The sequence below is a fragment of the Acipenser ruthenus genome, chromosome 4 (assembly GCF_902713425.1).
Source record: "Acipenser ruthenus chromosome 4, fAciRut3.2 maternal haplotype, whole genome shotgun sequence".
Lineage (NCBI taxonomy): Eukaryota > Metazoa > Chordata > Actinopteri > Acipenseriformes > Acipenseridae > Acipenser > Acipenser ruthenus.
The window spans coordinates 50,256,531-50,277,339 of record NC_081192.1 but is presented as its reverse complement, the minus strand read 5'-3'; the positions used below and the strand labels follow the sequence as shown (position 1 = coordinate 50,277,339).

General features: G+C 42.2%; 1 protein-coding gene across 5 annotated transcripts in view; it reads right to left on the bottom strand.

The window, feature by feature from the left end:
• Window positions 1-3,783: 3,783 nt before the first annotated feature.
• Window positions 3,784-20,809, bottom strand: part of LOC117400500 (ankyrin repeat and IBR domain-containing protein 1-like) — an 89,937-nt gene continuing 72,911 nt past the window's right edge. For 4 of the 5 annotated variants that reach the window (XM_059022501.1, XM_034000565.3, XM_034000564.3 and 1 more), the window contains exons 12-21: window positions 16,815-16,949; window positions 14,668-14,754; window positions 14,511-14,577; window positions 14,000-14,142; window positions 13,285-13,463; window positions 12,230-12,281; window positions 11,963-12,037; window positions 7,519-7,630; window positions 6,884-6,927; window positions 3,784-6,283 (exon numbers count right to left, since the gene is read on the bottom strand). In XM_059022501.1, coding sequence (XP_058878484.1) covers window positions 5,510-6,283; window positions 6,884-6,927; window positions 7,519-7,630; window positions 11,963-12,037; window positions 12,230-12,281; window positions 13,285-13,463; window positions 14,000-14,142; window positions 14,511-14,577; window positions 14,668-14,754; window positions 16,815-16,949 — 1,668 coding nt within the window. In that variant the 3' untranslated portion in view covers window positions 3,784-5,509. The remainder of the gene's footprint in view (window positions 6,284-6,883; window positions 6,928-7,518; window positions 7,631-11,962; window positions 12,038-12,229; window positions 12,282-13,284; window positions 13,464-13,999; window positions 14,143-14,510; window positions 14,578-14,667; window positions 14,755-16,814; window positions 16,950-20,809) is intronic. The other variant, XM_034000567.3, reaches the window with a different exon arrangement.

Here is a 20,809-nt window from a genome sequence, read left to right as displayed (position 1 = left end):
TTCTGCGCATGCACCAAATACATTTCTGTTCTCAAAAAACAACATTTTTCTTAATAATGACGTTCAGTCATCATTTGCCGATTATGCCGTTTCATTACAGACATACTGGGCTACAGCGAAATTAATTAAAAAAGTTTCAGAAATTTTAATAACGTATCGCAAATCTACAAAACATAGCGAAATGTGGCACGGCTCAATTCACTCTCCATAGAACATTTTTGCTGGAGCACTCTCTAAATCCCATAATTCTCTGCGCGGCCGGTGACGGAAGTCCCCATAGAGAATTAACACAATGTGTCAATGTGTACCTGTGATCGTGTGGGTTCCCGTGGGTAGTGATAGGGTGATGCAGGTGCTCCAAACAAGGACAAACACAGAGTTCACAGTTCAATTTCTTTCTTTTAATATCCTTATGGTCTCCTTGACTGGGTTTAAATTTAAATAATAAAGCTGGCTCTACCCAGCGCCAAAACAAGGGGTTGCAGTCCCCAAATAATAATCACAAAACAGACAAAACATGAACACAGGACACGTCTCTGGACAGTGAGTGCTCTCAGTGCAGGTGCGGTGCTGGAAACAGTGGTGCCAGTTAAGTGCAGGTGCGGTGAAGTCCGGGTGAATCACTGGCCCCAGGCTGCAGCTCCCAGATCCGTGTTTAATTAGTCTGGCAATGACAAAACACACACGGTTGCAAAACAAACCAAAACACTCAACTCTTGCTCCAAACAGTCCTCGTTTCCTCCCAATTAACCATAACAAAAGGAACCGATTATGGCGTCACATCCCACTAAAGTACACTCAGCCCCGCCCCCTCCGATAGCTAGTTCAACCAAAACTCTGCAGCAACATCAGGACCCTGAAGGATTGCCTGTCAGTATTGGAGCTGGAGTTCACAGAGTTCAGGGAGCACACCTTGGCTAGCCTCAGCCAGAGCAGCCCCACACAACAGCTCAGAGACGAGGTGACCACGTTCAAGATACAGCACAGGGCCGAGGTGCAAGAGCTGACAGCGGCAATGCGAGGACTAGAGGAGGACAACCAGACCCTGAAAACTGAGCTCCGGAGAGCGAGAGGAGCTGGCCAGGACAGCCCAGCAACAACCACCTGAAGAGCCTGCAGAGAGAACTGGAAGAATTGAAAGAGACACTGCACAACACCCATCACCCATCACCCAGCCTGCACCGACACACACACTGCCCCCCCCCCAGCACCATCAGACTCCCCATACCACAAAGAAGAGGGGTTTTCAAAACCTTGAATCTGAAGTTATACATTTCCAGAAACTTCTGTGGTTTTTTTCCACGATTGCGAAATCCTGGAGGGACTGCCTTGTGGCTGTGACCAACCCATTAGTGTTTTGATGATGCCTGTAACTGGAGGATGAGGTTGGAATGGTATTTTGTAACCGTGTTGTATGATCCCAAGGACCCACCTCCAAGCAGCCACAACACTTGCCACAGCCCTGGTGTTGATGTCAATAGCATCACAGCCAGCCTGAAGTCGAGACATTCTTGCCTTCCTTCGCTAACTGCGTGGCCAGTTCAATATTCTCTGGGGTAGAGTAGCAGACAACTGACCCCATAGCTTGTGTTGGTACTTTTGCAGCTTACACTTCGTAGTTGCTAACACGCTGTGACAGAAATACAATAATTCTTGGTTGTAAATCTCCCTCCCTCGCTAAGCAGCGAGAACAGAGTTCCCTGGACAGGCTGGTCTGACAGTTCTTTCCCAGGGTTAAAAGGAAGTCGGAAAGGGGGCGGGAAGGGAAACGACGTGGCAGCCGCAGATTGGAGAGGCGGCTGCACTCGTTTACCAAGGGGTCATGTGTGACGGCATAAAAGGGGGTGGAGAAACACAATCTGTTCCTTCGCTTGGTTTATGCACTGAACCTAGAAGGACTGCACGAGACCCCAGTTGGAAACCATAAACATACTGTGTTTTGTTTGTTTGTCTGTAATTGTCTTGTCTTGTGAATTAATAGACGGCTAACACGATTCCAGAGCTGTCACCGAGGCCCAGCACAAAGCCGGAACAACACTTAACCATTGTCACAAATATAAAACTTGTATCACCCACCACAAGCACTACTGCACACACCCAGGACTGGTGACCATGTATGTATTATTGTGGGGCGGATATTATTTATTATTATGCAATCCCCTTGTTATTTACCCTGTGCAGTACACATTGTTGTGTATTGCCGGGGGATTATTGTTTGGTCACCAGACCTGGAATATATAATAAAGCCCTTTTCAAAACGGATTACAAATCTGTTTCATTCACACACTGCATCACTCCTGCACCTGTATCCACTCAGCCACCTGTTCACACGCGCATACTGCATGTTGAGGCCGTGTAGCTCCTTTTCAGGAAGGTGTCCACCTTCTTGTCTGCACGATCTGATGCTGGGGGTCTGGAGGATGTAACTTTTCCTGGTGTAGCTAGGATGGTATCTAGTTTAGGTAGTTTGAACAGATGGTCGTCTTGGCCGGTTGGCACTCTGTATAATGTATCTACCCTTGCGAGGCATGCTGTAGCAGAGGCAGATCTCTCCCATATAGCCTCAATGGGCTTCCAGACAGCCTCGTGGAAGGGGAAGCCTTCAAAGGCTTTTTTGTCCCTTGGATCAATGATGCTTATGAAACAAAAAAACACACAAACACAAATGCCAATACTGAGTACCCAAGCAATCACAGGAGAAATTTGGACAACAATGCTTATTTGGAGGGGAGGCAAGGATTATGGGGGAAGGAAACCATCAAAAAAGGACTATATTGCAATGATCTCTGGGTTACAAATCTGTTTGTTCTGACCCAAGCAAAATGGAGACCAGGAGCTCACTCTGTGGAGTTCATCAGATGAGGTAAGAAATATTGTTGTTTCATTTAATTTCACTTGAAAAACAAAAACCTAAAGAAAGGTTTTATGTTTTTTTTTTCTTACTTGTTTTTAGCATTAGCTACATATCACTAGTCTACATATTATTATTATTTGGTTACTTGCTGCTTTGCTTGTTTTTGTTTTGTTTAACTTTAACATGTTTCAAAATCAGTACAACACTATATTATACATCTGACCTGCCACCAGGAAGCAGCAGAAACCTTCAATCTACAGCATTGTATTTGAAATAGTTGCATATGCTGTACAAAAGTAAAATAAAAATTAAAAAAAAGCAAACCAACAAAAGATCTTGAGCTCAACAAAAAATGGGACCAGTAATAAATGTTGCTAGGATTAATCGGCAAGTGGAATTTCTTTAAAGCCAGGCTCAAGGCGATAAGGAAATAAAGTACAGCAGGTTTTGAAGACGAGGAGTAAAATAAACAGATCCAGACAAGGTAAGTTTTACACAATTTTTATTAAGAGTAAAACCTAACCGATACTTTCATTAATTGGCCAGACATCAAACATTACTTATTTCCATATATAAACTGGGAATGTATCAAGTATAAACTATGAAAGTGCAAATAGCATTTCAAGCTTAAGTTGCTTTTTACAATATAAAATTTAACTGGGTTACAAAATAGGTTTGCCAATTTTCAGTCATTTGCCATGACACATTTTAAAATTCTGCAACAAGAAGATACAAATGTAATTGAATATGACCTATTTTTTCATGCACAGAACACTGCTACACAGAAGTAGACAATGGTTAAACTCCACAACTTAAACAATGGTTACAAAACAAAAGTCCCACAAAGTTCACTAACTCCGTATACAACACTCTTACACAGCTTTACTTTGCAAGACATACTTCAATGCAATAAAACTCTTTTTTTGCAATGCTTTTATTTCGCAAACTACAATTAGTAGTACAGTCACATACTCATTTAGGGAAAGACCCATTTAACAGTGAAACCGAGAAAAGATTTAAAAATATTGTCTCTTAAATTTCAATATTGTAAAAAGAAAGCAATAGATCCAATTACATTTTACAGCCAAATATGCTTAAAGCTTGATTTGCTATTAAGATATCAGGGACTTACAATTGTCAAGTACAATTCATTCATAATGAGCCAGCATTTAAGCCACTTCCTGCATCTTTTAACCTTCAACATCAAAGTAAATTATGCACTTGCAGCTATGTACTTACATATTATCCATTTAAATGTAAGCTTTCTTTTCAACTGTCATACCTCAACCTAACAACCAAAAAAAAAAAATTAACAGAACATAAGCAACTTTTCCAATGAAATCCAAAAGAAACCATTTCGCTGAGTTAACCAACAGTGACCATGATGCATTTGGCTATATTCATGTAAAAATTGTATGCTATATTCAATGCATTAAAAAAAATAAAAAAAATCAACAGGACCAAAAACTAAATAACAAAATTGCTACATTTACACTGATTTTGTTACCATGTACATTTTTTTTTTTACAGGATTTTGTTCAGTCTGTGTCAGGAAATATTAATTACATGTGGTAATAAATAAAATGGATTTACAAAAAGGCACGCCAATGGATTGTGTAGAACATTGGTTAAAGATAGGCATCTTATTTAGACTGTGAAAAACAGCTTTCTACTGCAGAGCTGCTTAAGCTTCGGTTTTCAAATTACCAATGGCACTTACAGTGCAAAAATACTTTGCTAACTTAGGAAAGGGAACTGACTGAACTTCTAATAAAGTGTCTTCGTTGATCAATAGTGCCTCTGTGGCTGAAGTTTCTACTTTGATTTACTTGAATCAGCAACTTTGAATTAAAAGAACTGACAGCAGTGCTTGTAGATCGTGTAACACAGAGTCACTGGTAACTATATTTTTAAAATGGTATAAGCAAAAAGTCTGATTGGCTCATAGCAATGCAGGCACAACTTGCATTTGATAAACCTAGTGAAGTATGCTTCCACTGATTACAGTTTGGCACCTTTTGGCAGAATACAGATTACTGCACTGATTACTGCACTGATTACTGCACTGATTACTGCACATACGGCACGGCAAAGCAGCATCTTCAGGTCCCGTCCAGCGGTTCACTTTCCAATCAAGCTGTCTGATCACATCACTCAATAATGCTGGCATTAAAAAAAGAGAATAGTGGAGTGCTGCAATGCTGTTCATGTACAAAGTATTTTGTTATTTTATTTTAAAAGCCTAATCTATTACATGTTTGAGAATATCAACATTCTTTAAATCCAACACTTGAATTTTGTCATCAATGAAAATGCTTTTTTTAACAAAAAACAAAACAGGAAAATCTGCTACCATTGTTTGTACATGGACTGGAACTGATCAGACTTATAGTTTGCTATTTATGGCCTGTATATACCCACAAAATACTAAAAGGACTTCATCATGGTATCTAAAGGGCTACGATTCTTTTCTGTTACTATACAGCAATGTCTGCAATTCCACATTATCTTGTATTCCTCCTACAAAGAAATGAAAAAACTGTCTGTAGTGCTATTAAAAAGAAAAAAAGAAGAAAAATCCACTGCCACTGCTGCTAATAAGCCAATCAAAGTGTTTATGATTTTACAGGTCAGCTACATCTCTTTCTGGCATGTTCAAACCAGGTGGATCTGCTCCTCCCATTCGGGTGTAGTACTACTACTACTAGGTTGAGGATTGGAGCTGGGGTCACATTCCGACGTGCTTGTTAGACTAAGTTCTGCGCTACAGTGGGGGTCTTCACTTCCTGGTTCTGGATCCCGTTCACCAGTGGTCTCTTGAAGCGTGCCCTCCTCTACCTGGGCAGCCCTGTTACCTTCATTGACTGCTGCGGCTTTGAAGAGGACATGCTCTTCCTCCTGATTCTGAGGCGCCTCCTCTGTTTTAGAGGGCTCCACTTCTTCTGCAGTGCTGAGAGGCTGCGAGTCCAGGTCTGTTTCTGAGGGCATGGAGGGGATAAGTGCTATGCTCTGAGGGTTCATGTCATGAAACCAGGCCATGATGTTCCCCAGGAGGTTTGCATTCACAGAAGGATCGTAGCTTGTGGAGTCTGTGTCGCTGGAGGAGGAGAAGAGCCCCCCAGGATCCTCCCCGAAACGGCGCAGGTTGTCAAAGCGGTCCCCAGCATAGGGGTTGCTCACAGCCCCCAGCCTCATCAGACTATCACCCAGTTCCAGCAGCTCGGAGCTGCTAAGAGCTGCCCTCGGGATCTCCATGCTCCGGGGGGCTGGGTCCAGCCTGGAGGGCAGGGAAGTACCAATGGCCCCCAATGAGGCTTCATTGTTGAGAAACTCCTGAGCCTCTCTGCCCATGGCCAGCCCGGACTCCTGCAGTGAGAGCTGGATGGCTAGGCGAATATTCGGGTCATCTTCATCAAGAGAGCTCAGAGCCTGAAAAAAAAAAAAAAAAAAAAAAGTTAGAACACAACCATTAGCTGTCATGACTTAGGTTGACCAGGGTGTCCCCGGCTCACCGCGCACCAGCGACCACTGTAGTCTGGTCGGGCGCCTGTGGGTTTGCCTGTAAGCTGCCCAGAGCTGCATTGTCTTCCAACGCTGTAGCTCTGAGGGGGCTGCACAGTGAGTCTGCAGTGTGAAAAAAAGGAGGACAGCGTGTGTTCGTCTTCGTCACTCGCGAGTCTGTGATCAACATAAGGGTATACACACAATATCAAAGGTTTACACAGTATTTCTTAGAATAGTAAATAACTGGATTGCAGTAGTGTTTCTTATTCTTCTACTTCATTAAAACAGGACTGAAATTTTTAAAAAAATGTAATGTAAAAAAAGGAAAAAATATAAACATAAGAAAATAAAGACTGACTCTTCACCCACAGTAGCTGTAGGTATATTCAGTTTGGAACATGCAGCAAAGCAAATGGGAAAGCAGAGGAGGGCAGGTACCTGCAGCAAGTCCTGCTTTTCAAAGCAACTGATAGGGACATAGTCATGTGAAGAGCTTTGTAGAATACTCATAGAAGCAGAACTCACCATGGAGGTACCGTGTCTCCAGTTGCTACCACCCTCCTGGGTATCTATTAGAGAGACAATGGAGTTAATTACCACTCTCACTAAGAACACATTCACGTGCCAATACACTGATAGAGTTGCCTTCACCAATAAACTAATAGGAGGTAGTGGGGTAACCTTGTGAGATACAACAGAAGCCTTACCATATTGGGGACACATCATAAAACCACAACCAACCTCTTGTGTTTGGGAAAGGCCAAGGACTGAATTGCATGCATGGCACCAGTTAATTACGGACTCACCTGAATACAACCAACCCCCCCCCCCCCCCCCCAAAAAAAAAAAAACAGAATGTGCCACACATTTGGCATCTAATAAAAAACTGAAATTTCCTACTAACATAATTTGTAATTGTTTGCTTTATATTTGTCTATATTGTACAGTATTTATAGCAGATTTATTTACATTGCTTAGTGTATGAATCAAATCTAAATCAGTATTTGTTTTATTGCTTCAGCTTTTCTTAAAGCCTGCTTGTGCCAGCTACGTTATTTTTTGAAAACTTGTTCTTAATATTAACAGAAATCATTCTTTGTTAAGATCTGTTAACTGTAGCAGCGTTTGACTGTTATGATATGAAGGACCAGGTTTTGTACCTAAAGTGCTCTCGCTGGGGTCATCAGGATCTGGAGTATTGCTTCGCAGACTATGCATGTCTCCACGGCGCCGCTGCCTGTGTCTCCGGCGGTACTGAAACTCAGCATATTCCTGAACAAACGAGAGGAGCACAGGTAATTCAACCTCTGCCTTTTGGACTACAGCTTCGTAACACTACTTGGCTCAGCCCCACAATGCTGATAATGATCAAAATACCAAACCATCCTGCATACAATCAGCTCAATCAAGCAGGCTGCAAAAACGGCCTTTGACCCCTCCTTTATTATTATTATTTATTTCTTAGCAGACGTCCTTATCCAGGGCGACTTACAATTGTTACAAGGTATCACATTATTTTTACATACAATTACACATTTATACAGTTGGGTTTTTACTGGAGCAATCTAGGTAAAGTACCTTGCTCAAGGGTATAGCAGCAGTGTCCCCCACTGGGATTGAACCCACGACCCTCTAGTCAAGAGTCCAGAGCCCTAACCACTACTCCACACTGCTGCCCTTGAAGTCAGGAAGCTAAATGAAACCGCACAAGACACTCCATTTCACAAATGAAACAGGAATGTGCAAAAACCTTCAATAGCATTAGCCACACCAACAACGTTAACTCAGAGCCATTTCAGATTTAATTATATTATTAGAAGCAACCCTCTAGCATAGAGCTGGTATCCGTCTGCCGTCAACTTTAAGATTTTATTTGCTTTTATTTACGTGGACTTCTAAAAGGATTTGCACTTAGCACACAGTGCCATCACAAATATCTGCACAGTCCTAGTGGTTGGCCCTTCTTATGAATGCACAATAAAAACAAAGAGGAAAATGAAGAAGTACCTGCACTCCTAGATAGGAACTGACAATAACTTTTCAGTGAGGGATTCTTCTTCATTTATGGTCTTATTTACTTATGTGAAACAAGATTGTGAAACATGCACAAAATTGAAAAGTGAAATATTTGGAGTTTTGTTTCTATTTTCCAATTATTTTAGTAAAGATGGGTTTCAGTATCTTTTCCAGAAATGAACAAATATTTTCAGAAAAGGATGTCTTTTTATATTATGTAAATTGAAAATCAAACTTTCCATTTTACACACACAAACACACACACACACATATATATATATATATATATATATATATATATATATATATATATATATATATATTACAGCTGATCTCTTATTTTTCAAAGGAGTATCTTGAAGAGTAAATGCTTACACTTCCCCTCCGTGTGGCTGAATGCGTGCATATCTATCTATCTATCTATCTACACACACTTTTTGTAGCATTCATACAACTGGGTCAATTTCTAACATTACTTGTTACAGAAAATAAATCAGGATTAAAGCTGAAGAAGAATCTGGGCATACTCTGATAAGATTTGTTTTAAACACAGCGGCACAGGACAAAAGTGCTGAATACATTCATTATTACAAGTGGACCAAATGTATTTTAACACACATCAGGCAGATAGAAAAACATATACTGTGCTTTGCAGAAGTATTCACCCCCTACCAATAATATCACATTTTGTTGAATTACAAATAATGTATGCACAGTTTAAAAAAAAAAAAAATAATTCAAAGCTGTAGTGGTTAAACTGAACACTTATATGAGGATGAGGTTAAATGTCAGCAAAACTTGCAAAGAAAATGTACAAAATGAAATTTCCTGGTTGCATAAGTATTCAGCCCCTTAAGTCAGTACTTGGTAGAAGCACCTTTTGTAGCAATTACTGCTGAGTCTCACGGGAAAATTGCTCCAGTTCTGATAAGTTTGTTGGGGATCGTCAATGGACTGCAATCTTCAAGTCTCGCCATAAATTTTCAATTGGATTCATGTCAGGACTTTGACTGGGCCACTCAAGAACATCAATTCTCTTCTTGTTTAACCATTCCAGTGTGGCTTTGGCTTTGTGCTTCGGGTCATTGTCCTGCTGAAATGTGAATTTCCTCCCCAGTTTCAGAGTCTTGGCTGACTCAAACAGGTTTTCCTCAAGGATTCGCCTGTACTTTGCACCATCCATTCTCCCCTCTATCCTGACAAGCTTCCCAGTCCCTGCTGAAGAGAAGCATCCCCATAACATGATGCTGCCATGATGCCGCAGACAGTTGGGATGGGATTGACTGGGTGATGTGCAGTGTTGGGCTTGCGCCAGACGTAACGCTTGGAATTTAGATAGAAAAGTTCAATTTTTGTCTCGTCTGACCACAAAACCTTTTTCCACATGTCTGCAGTATCATCTGCATGTTTTTTTGCAAAGTCCATAGTGCTTTAAGATGAGGCTTTTTGAGTAATGGCTTCTTTCTTGCCATCCGTCCATACAGGCCAGCTTTGTGTAGGGACCGGTTTATTGTTGATGTGTGAACAACTCAGTTTGGGAGGGCGACCTGATCTGGGTAGTGTCTGGGTGGTATGATGCATCTTCCACTTCTTAATAATGGACTTCACTGTACTGAGAGGGATAATCAGCGTCTTTGAAATTTTCTTGTACCCTTCTCCTGCTCTGTGCCTCTCTACCACTTTATCCCTGACTTGTTTCGAAAGCTCCTTGGTCTTCATGGTTGCTTTGTTGGATCACTATGCGAGTTGCAGCTTGAAAGTCTTTATATACCAGAGGGAAATTATCTACAAGTTAAACCACTTTGTGTACACAGTATTTCAACCCGGCTCACCGCTGCCACCCCCACGCTGACTCAGGTGGGACAAAGAAGAGACGCTAGGGATGGGACGTTATAAAATTTGCACGGTATGATAACCATTAAATAAAACACCGTGGTAACCTTAATATCACGATATACAGTACATCATGCAAGTTATAAAATAAAGGCTTAAAAAAATGAATAAAGACTAATGTAAAATTACTTAAATTACTGTAATGCACAAAAATACCTAAGAATATTGGCATACTGTTATAACGTGTTTAAACAAAACTACGTTGATAATAAGCAGGCTATTCTGCTGCAGTTGCGGGTTTGTGCTCATTTTAATTGAGACATTGGTCGTGTTCTGAATAAACAAAATAATTTGTAATAAGTCTTATTTTCACTGTCTGTTCAATAAGCGCTATTAGGAATTTAAATGAACCCTAGGCATAAAAATACATTATTAAATTGAGCCACATATCATGTGTTTTAATATATATATTCACATTTATTTAAGGACCTTCGATCCCACTTGGATAAAGTTTGTATTCTTGCTTGAAATAGGTGTAGCTGTGGTGGACCCATTTAACCCTAGACACCTTTCACTACTTCAAACACGTTTAAAACATAAAGAAATATGCCTTACAAGCCAAGCATTGTGTATCAAATCGGTCTGAGCTGAGGGAAACATGGAAGACAAAATTGGCCCAGATTTCACCAACATGATGTAACATACTGGTTAAGAATTATCATGAACGTCTGAAAGCTGTAATAAAAGTAAAATGAGGACACACATTAATACTAAAGCAGGGGTGTCTGTCATGAATTCATATTTTGAAATAGGTTTGTTTTTTGATAAAGATAATTTGTTAAAATTACTTAGTTTGCCTTTTGTTTTATTAAAAAAGTGGTTACAGTTTACTAAATACTTAATCTGTTACCTTGAATTATGGTATAATAAGCATAGGGTGCCAATACTTTTGTCTGCGGCTATATATATTCTTCTTTTGTTAGATGTTTACTAGCATACCATAGTCTTAAATACATATTTACATGCTGGAGCACTGCAAGCCATCTGAGCTTGTGTGATGAAAACAAAAGCTCCTGAAGAGTGTTTTATTATTATATGAGTAAAGGTCCTTCACACCTGACAACAGTAAAGAACGTGGTCTGCCCTTGCATCCATGTTGTATTATAACATTCTGCAGTTTTGTTTTATTAAGCTTTATTTCTATTCTTAAATCTGTTCAGTAAAAACACACTATTTAATAAAATTAGTAGAATGCGTTGGAAACATTCTGTCATTAAAAAAGCTTACAAATAAATAAATAAAAATCACAGGGAAACTGGTATTTACATTGTATGTTGCAATAATCTGACACTGGTCTTACTAGCATTTAGAGAACAGCCCAGGTAATGCAAAGGCCAGGTGAAAACATACAGGCTCTAACAATTCCCATATATCCAAGACAGCCAGCATGCAGTCAGGCACATCAAACCACTTTCACACACTGTAACCAGTCTGAGACCAGCCATGAGCTACCACCAGTAAAAGGACTGTCAGCAGCAACAATAAGGAAAAAACACAGTATTCTGTAGCACTGATAAAGGTATTAGTCGGAACGTTTGTTTATTTGACTTTCTTAATATTATGTTGCACTACTGTATGCAGCTGCAAGCATCTGGAATTCTCAAAGTGGGCATCCCTTAAAAAAAACATCAATAAATAAATAATAAAAGTCTATTTTTTTTAGTATGAGAATGTTGATGGTCACTTTGGTAATACCTGCTGCTGGAATCCTGCATTTTGATAGTTTTCTCTTTGCTCATTCCCTCCAAGTACTGATTGATTCCTCAGGATCTTTAGATTAGAACAGAATAACACTTGAGTTGATCGTCCTGCTACAAAACCATGAGGCAACTGAAACACTAACTAACTGAAAGCAACTTTTTAGGTTTATACGTATATTTATAGCTATATATTCTGAGCAAGAGACACTAGCTGCATACATGAAGACAACCTAAACAGCCAGACTACATGACAGACAGTTACCTCAGGTGATGCAAAACCTAAGTATTCCCAGTCCCACGTCCCTCCAGCAAAGCTGCAAAAACAAAACAGAATACAGCATGCAATGTTTTTTCTTCATAAAATACTTAACATACTAATATTTTAATCAAGGTACACACAATAACACTAAAGAAACTTTAATATATAATAAAATATATATATTTTTAATTTAGTCGTCGCCAATGGGTTTTTACCCCGATTTTCTCCCCAATTTGGAATGCCCAATTGTTATTTGTATCCCGGTTCACCGCTGCAGCCCCCTGACGACTCAGGAAACTGAGGCTGGAACACGTGTCCTCCGAAACGTGCTCCTACCAATCCGTAATTTTTCGTACTGTGGATCCACAGCGAGGCCACCAGACCTATAGTGCCGGAGGACAACACAGATCTGATGGCTCCACTGCAGAACCGCAGGCTCCCTATCAGCCACAGGGGTCGCTGATGCGCGGTGAACCGTGTATTCCCCTACCAACCTAAGCCCTCCCTACCCGGCACAGATTGGCCGAGTGCCTCCCCCTAGGAACCCCCAGTCACGGTCGGCAGTGACATAGCCTGGATTCGAACCTGCGATCTCCAGGCTACAGGGCGCATCCTGCACTCCATGCGGAGCGTCTTTACTGGATGTGCCACTAGACATAATCTTTGTGTTAATGTGTTACAGCACAAAAGACACTGACTTCTGGTCAAAATTGTTTTAATAAGTTTCCTTTTATTACTGCTGATTGACTGTTATAAATTATAAATGCTATGCCCCAAAGTATGAAATGTTATTAAATAATTTTAGGATGTAAACCCAAAAAGTTTTTAAATGGGCCAGAGATGTTACAAATATTTGATATTCCAGTTCACCCAGCAACTGACAATAAAAGTCTGCTTGAATCTCTATCAGTTATCGTTTCCGGAGTTCTATGACAAAGTAGGTTTTCCGATAAGGGATTGCCTTCGCTTCTATTTTGTTTCAGGGGTAGTGGAGAGCACACCTGACTCATTCCGTAGCAGTCCGAGGCTGGAGGACCGTGCAGACAAAGATTACTTACTTGCGCCGGGGAGCTTCAGGAGAGTCATTCGGGGCAACGCCACGGGCCACAGAGGCCAGGAACTCCCGTCTTTTTTGCTGAACAAGGCATGCTGCTCTGATTATTTTATGGCGAGGGGTGCGGAGGTAAGGCCGGTTTACTTTCTGAGCAAGGTCTTCCGTTACCATCTCCAAGTCAGTCTGAAAATGAAGGAGGAGATTGTAACAAAGCCGCTCTATTCACTGCAGGCAACGCCATGCTGACTGCAGCCAAAGTATCTAGCTTGTGGGAACATGAATGTCACCATAGTCTCCAGTGAAAATAAATAGGGGAATCCACAGAATTTGCTGATACCTGACCTGAACAAAATATGAATGAGACGGGACTGCAGGCAAAATGTAAACACAGCGGCAGTTACTTGAAGATGGTTCTAATTTCAAAACCATTTACAGTTACTTAGGTTGAACTCGGAACACAACACAGAAAAAAAACAAAACAAAGCAGGGTTTAAAACATCTCAAAGGTGTTGTTTTAACTTACGTAGACGTGATACTACTGGCTCTATAAACACCTTTCTTAACAATATAATTCAATGTGTGCTTTCTAGGTATAGTATGTGCAAATATTAAGATTTGGTCAGCACTACAAATACCATTAGGTGTAAAGGAAATAAAACAAAAACTACAAATAAATATATAATACATACTAAAAGAAACATACAGATACATTTGCTTACCTGCATAAGCTCAAATATTTCCTTCTTTGTGCTTTTTGGTTCAAGAAAGAATCCGTACGGATAGGAACACCTGAGGATACGGCGAGTTTTCAAGAGCTCACGGACTGCATCTTCAATGAAGGTGGTATCAGGGCCTCCTTCTGCTGCATTGGGGGTTGGGGAGAAAGACAGGCCATAGTAAATCACTAAAAGTATCTTGTAAATTATATTGGGGGACTGGATACCATAAAGGTAACTCATTGGTTTGGTGAATGTACAACAGTCACCTCCTTGTCAAGGTTGGTAACATTTTAAAGCCTGGTGGTTGTTTGAGGCTTTTCGTAACTGGTTCATGGATTCTGAACTAGCATTTTACCCCAATACAGGAAAAGGATGAGGTAAGCTCAGTGGTATAGCAGAGGCCACACTTAAATATTTACCAAGAAAGCAAAAGATACTGTGACTAAAAGGGAATATGTAGTCTACTACCAACTGGGATCTCGCATTCAGCTTAGCTACAGTGTACTCTTACCTCCACTGAGGGCTCTGCTCAGCTGTTCCATCTTTTCTTTGGCTGTTTTTAGTAGACGTTGTTCCAACTGCATGCAGAACAGAGAGCATGGTTCAGTCTGGATGTAGCAATAGTGTATTGTATAGTGTGCTCAATACCATGTTCCTCTGCAACATACCTGGTAACTATGCTCGTGGTTCTTGTACCTTGTATAATAGTGCATAAATCGGTCAAGTTCTTGAAATGTCTTGTGCTGTTTCTCAGCCTGAAACACAACAGATTATTGCAGCTAAATAAACAAACCCATATGTGGTTTAGAGTTTTTTAAGTGCTGTAGCGTTCATGGATATTATTATTGGAATATTCTGGTTCCTGGTAATACTATCTGAAAACTAATACAGAATCTCATTTTCAACTACAGACAAACCTGTATACAGTATTCAAGAATAAAGATGATTAAGACCACCCGCCAATAAAAACATATGGTCCCATTTGGCATGATATCCTTTTAAGTAGGTCTTACTATATCTGAATCTTATAAAAACAGAAATAATTGTTAAAATGGAGTTGTCTCAATTTCTTTCAGGTGTGAGGGACAAATTCAGATAATTTTGATGTGTAGTTTAGATCAGGGGTTCCTAAACTGTGGTCAGCGGCCCAAAGGTGGTCTGCAACACAGACCCGGGTGGGGTCGCGGAAGCATGACATTCTACGTATTTTTTATATTATAAATAGTGAAAAGCAGGTGCCGGCAGTAACTGTAGAAAAATAAAGTGTAGCAAGAGTATTGGCGGACTGTCAATCAAAGCAGAAATTCACAAATCAGAGCGAACAGATTGCCTACAGGGATGTAGAGCGAGAGCTCTGACAACAGGGCAGTGTTAAGGTCATGTGATCGCTCTGCTGGCAGATGTAAACAGTGTGTTCAGTATTAATAAAATTACAATATGTCGAATCTCCTACCAACGAATAGGTTTTGCAACGTGTAAAGAACAAAAAGGGCAGCTACAGCAGTTTTGAAAGCATTTGTACCGTTGGCTCAGTTTTTAGGTGCTGGAATGGGTTTTTTCTTTTGTAGAAATGTTTTCATACTAACTTTTGTACTTGATAACATTCATTAAAAAATTCAATTGATGCCTATGAAATACGTTTTTTTGTGACCAATTAACTATTAACATGTAAAATATATGTTTTAAATTAATATATTGATATATGTTTCAATATAAACTAAATCAAGTTATTAAATCAAACTGATAATATTTGGATATACTGCTATTTTACTGACTACTGGCTCAGTCACAGTAGTCTTAAAATAACACTAGAATATGTTTTGTTCGAAAATAATAATAATTAAAAAAATGTTTTTGACCGATTCAAATTTCACTGCAGATGGATTTATTTTCATAAGTTTTCTTTTGGTTGGGGGGGGATGTTGCAAGCCAACTGAATGTGATTTTGCAAGTTATATTTGGTTGTACAGAGTAGTGGCGAAAAAAGTAACTCCTGCAAGGCTCTCGTTTCCCTCTGTATTGTGCGCATTCGTCTTTTTTGTGCATGACAGTTCAGAGTGAGAGGTAACGGCTGGACGTTTTAGTTACACAGTGTTCAGAAATTAGGATTTAAGAGTTATGTTTTTGTGCATGTTGTACTGGTTTTACTCAAATTGATTCCTGTTCAGGAATTTATGAATGGGAATAATAAGAGACATGCACTTCTTTATTGTTTGATGAACAACAAAAATAACTGCATTTCTAAAATTTCAATTATACAAAGGTACCTAATTTAAAGGTTTGATAAAAAACGCCTGTATAGTTTTTGCAACTTATTTTATTTACTAAAATTAAAGTGTTTCAAATGTTTTATTTTCACTCAGTGCATAGTCTATGTGATTTCCATCTTTCACAATATTTATTCAAATGAATAAAGGACAGTTTAGATTAGGTTTATTTATAATGTTTAAACAAGTAAAATGTTTTTAATTTGACATTTTCCCAAGAAATGCTAGTGGGCCGCAGTGCCTAATGCAGCTGAAAAGGTGGGCCTCGGGTAAAAAAGTTTGGGAACCCTTGGTCAACGGGGTGTGGCTGCTTGACTTGAAAGAAAACATTCTAATCACAAAAATATATGGCATTGTCTTTAGTGCCTGATTAATGGGACATTGTGTAACCATTTGTAATACTCCCAACACGCTGTAACCATTTGTAGTACTCCCAACAGTTATTTCAGTTTGATCAACAACATTGTCAATACAATGTGGCATTGAGCTCAACCATCTACATGTATTTAAAGGACCGGAAAGGTCCATGTGCTGTAAATGTCTTTCACCTCGACTGTTATCTCCTTGGACTGCTCTTCGACCTGCTGGATGACCTCGTAACGGGTACAGCGGTAATACCCTCCAGTGGACGAGCTGTGTTTCTTCCACTCCTCCAGGCAGATCCAGCAGAAGTCATATTTGCACTGAAACACAAGACACACTCTCATCACAATGGCCCCAGCTAAAAACATCTCTATTACAGTCTCTATGTATTTTTAGTGCTGTTAATATGGGAGTTTAATACCAGCCACCCACCCACCCACCCGTCTCCCCAAAGGGGCAACCTTCTGTAGGCTCTGCCCCAGGCCTGCTGCTCCAAAATAATTAAAGTAAAAAAATGTATTACAAACAAATCGGGGGTCTGAACAAGCCTTTACAGTTTGACATCAGGTAGTTATTATTGGTATCATGAGGAAAAGCATTACTATTGAAGGAAAGGATACAGGCAGCACAAGGTGTTCTAGGAATCTACCGGACCAGGAGCTACTACTGTTTAAGATCTAGGATTTCTTAACACACAGGTAGCAATTTACACTTAAGAAAATGTATTGCTTAAGAAAACATACCATTACATCCCAACTCTGGAATGTAGATCACGAATTTGTCTTTTTGCTCTTTGGCGCAATACTACGGTTGCCATTTGTGATTTGGAATAAACATATAGGAAAACAAAAAGACTAGTAAGCCATTTACTAAATCCCCACCAAAATGCACATCGATATGAATGACTGACCAAAAAATGTTGCAATGCAAATTAGCATTCTTTATGAACATTGTAGCTTTAAAAGGGACTGTGACAGAAATACAATGAGTTCTGGTGATAAATCTTCCTCCCGACCTGTGAGGGCGCTAAAGAACGGGAGGAGAAGTATCTGGAAGGGCTGGCCTGACAGTTCGTTTCCGGGACCGGAAAGTGGGTCAGCCTGGAAGGAAGCGAGACTCTGTTGTAAGACCGTATTGATTTGACAGGTAAACAAGGGGCAGCTGCAAGTAATAAGGCAGCTGCAACCGTTTACCTAGATATCATGCGGGATTACATATAGGGGCCAGGGTAACGCTGTTTTTTTCCTTCGTTTGGGTTAAACCAAGGACCGAGAAGGACGTAGAGAGCTGTATTACTCTAAAAGAGTTGTGTGTGTGTGTTTGAGTGCTGTATTAGTTGAAAACTAACTGTCTGTCTTTGTTTCCGAATCACCAGACAGTTAGAAACATATCCGGAGCTGTCGCACTGGGCGAGCACAAGCCGGATCACCGCAACACGTACTGTCACAACATCCCGTGTATTCACCCACCACAATCACGACTGCACGCACCCGAGACGGGTGACCGTGTTTTGATTTCTTGTTCAGGACTGTATCCTGTGTTTTGTCAGCCCGAGCTTTACACATCGTTGTGTATTGCCGGGCTTATTATTTTGAGCACTAGACCAGTGCTGGCAATAAAAGCCTTTTTCCCCCTGGACTACCGTTGTCTGCCCATTACTCCTACACCGCATCACTGCTACACAGCTACCCCTCACCACCCACTTTGCCACACGTGGTGTCAGAAACGGGATCATGGACCGCAACGCGCTGGCGGAGCTGCTGCAGGCACTGGAGAGCAGACGGGACGCAGAGGAGAGGAGGGAGGAGCGCTATACAGCGCTCATTGAACGGGTAGGACTGGCCGTGGCTGCAGTAACGACCCCGACTGCAACACCGTTGATGTCGCCCCCAAAGGCACGGGCGATGAAGATGTCGGCGGAGGATGACCCGGAGGCGTACTTGGTGGCATTCGAGCGGCTGGCTACCGCGGCGGCTTGGCCGCGGGAGTTCTGGGCCAGCCAATTGGGACCCTGCCTGATTGGGGAGGCTCAGGCAGCTTACCAGGCTATGAGCGACCAGCACGCCACCGAGTATGACCTGGTCAAGCAGGCTATCCTCCGCCGGCTCAACATTACTACCGAGACCCACCGGGCGCGGTTTAGGGAGTACCGGAGAGCCCCGGAGACACGCCCCAGGGTGGTTGCGGAGAGGTTGTGCGACCACATGGTGCATTGGCTGACCCCCGGGCAGAAGACCGCCCAGCAGATGGGGGAAGCCATTGTGATAGAACAGTTCTGCCATGTGGTCGGCACCGAAACCCAGGCGTGGATACGGCGCCACAACCCCGACACCCTGGAGGAGGCGGTCAAATTGGCCGAAGATTTTGAGGACTCCCTGACCTCTGCCCGGATCGGGATCCTGTCCGCCCCTGCCCATCGGAGCAGCCGCGCTCTCTCTCCCTCTCCTCCAACACCATCACCACCACCCCCCTCGTTCCAGGGACCCAGACCTCCCAGAGCACCGACCCCATTGGGCCCCCTTGCCTCCCCCCCATGGAGACCAAGGTTGGCCCCCAGCTGGGGTAGAGGTGCTGCCCCTGCCCCGTTGCCATACCAGCAGCGGGACAGATTTCTAACCCATGCCCCCTCTGTCCCTCCTATCTGTTTTAGGTGCCACCAGCCGGGACATCTGGCCAGGTCATGCCCCACTGCCATGGAGTGTGACGTGGCCGCGTGCAATTGGGCACCTGAGACTGGTAAGCGTGGGGAAAATGGTCGGGAGGGGCCTTGTCTGATTAATGTGGTGTTAGGGAATGTGAAAACCCACGCATTAGTGGACACAGGGTGTGAGCAAACCTTGATTAGGACAGCTCTCCTGGGCGGTGTGTCGTGGCGGCCACGAGGTCAGGTGGCCATCTCCTGTATCCATGGAGACACGGCGGCATACCCCACATTAAAAGTATATTTATCGGTAGGACCGATAAAACGTCACCTGGTAGTTGGGGTGGCGGAAAGGTTGCCACACCCAGTTATTCTGGGCCGAGACTGGCCAAAATTCAAAGAATTGATGAAAGAAATGGCAGTCTCAGCCACACACGTAAACGTGGCAGAAAAAAAAAAAGGAACGAATTGGTGATGTGTTTCCTTTTCACACTGAAATGTTTTCCCCTCTTTTCCGTCCTAGAAAAACGAATAAGGAGAGACGGACCGCAAAATGGGAGGGAGCGTTGTTGAGACAAGGCTGGGGTCTGGTGGGAGAGTGCTGCAATGGTAACAAACGCCAGTCGAAGGGAGTGGGAACGCAGTGTGACCGAGAGAGCGAGGTTACTGGACCGACTAGAGCAGATGTTATTCCAGCTCCTCTCAATGTACCGGACCCGTGGTACTCAAGCGCGGACCTAGTGTGGGGCCAACAAAACGACCCGTCACTGGTGCACGCTTGGGGACGGGTCCGGTCCATTGAAGGTAAGGATGTTGACGGCGCTGGGGCGCTGGTATATCCACACTTCAGTATCAAGGGGCAATTACTGTATAGGGTAAACCTAGCCGCGGGCACAGGACAGCCTGTAACACAATTATTGGATCCCCCGTCTTGTCGGCTGGAGGTCATGAGGCTGGCGCATGATATCCCTTTTGCGGGGCACCTCGGAGCCGAGAAGACGAGGGAACGGATATTGGCTCGATTCTATTGGGTAGGTCTTCATACTGATGTGTCGAAATATGTAGCCACATGCCCAGACTGCCAGCGAGTAGCGCCGGGTCGAGTGCGCCCCGCCCCTTTGGTCCCACTGCCGATTATTTCCACTCCTTTCGAGCGCATTGCAATGGACATAGTCGGCCCTTTGCTACCTTCTGACTCTGGGTATACGCACATATTAGTAGTGGTGGATTATGCAACGCGATACCCGGAGGCAGTTCCATTGAGGTCCACTAGTGCCGCTGCAATAGCCACCGAGTTAGCGCAGATTATGGCCAGAGTAGGGATCCCCAAGGAGATTTTGACCGATCACGGAACTAATTTTTTGTCCAATACGTTACAGCAAGTGTACAAAATACTAAAAATACGTCCCATCAGGACGTCCGTTTATCATCCACAATCGGACGGTCTGGTGGAACGTTTTAATCAGACCTTAAAGTCGATGCTGAGGCGATTTGTAACACAAGAGCAGAAACATTGGGCATCACTTCTCCCCTACCTCC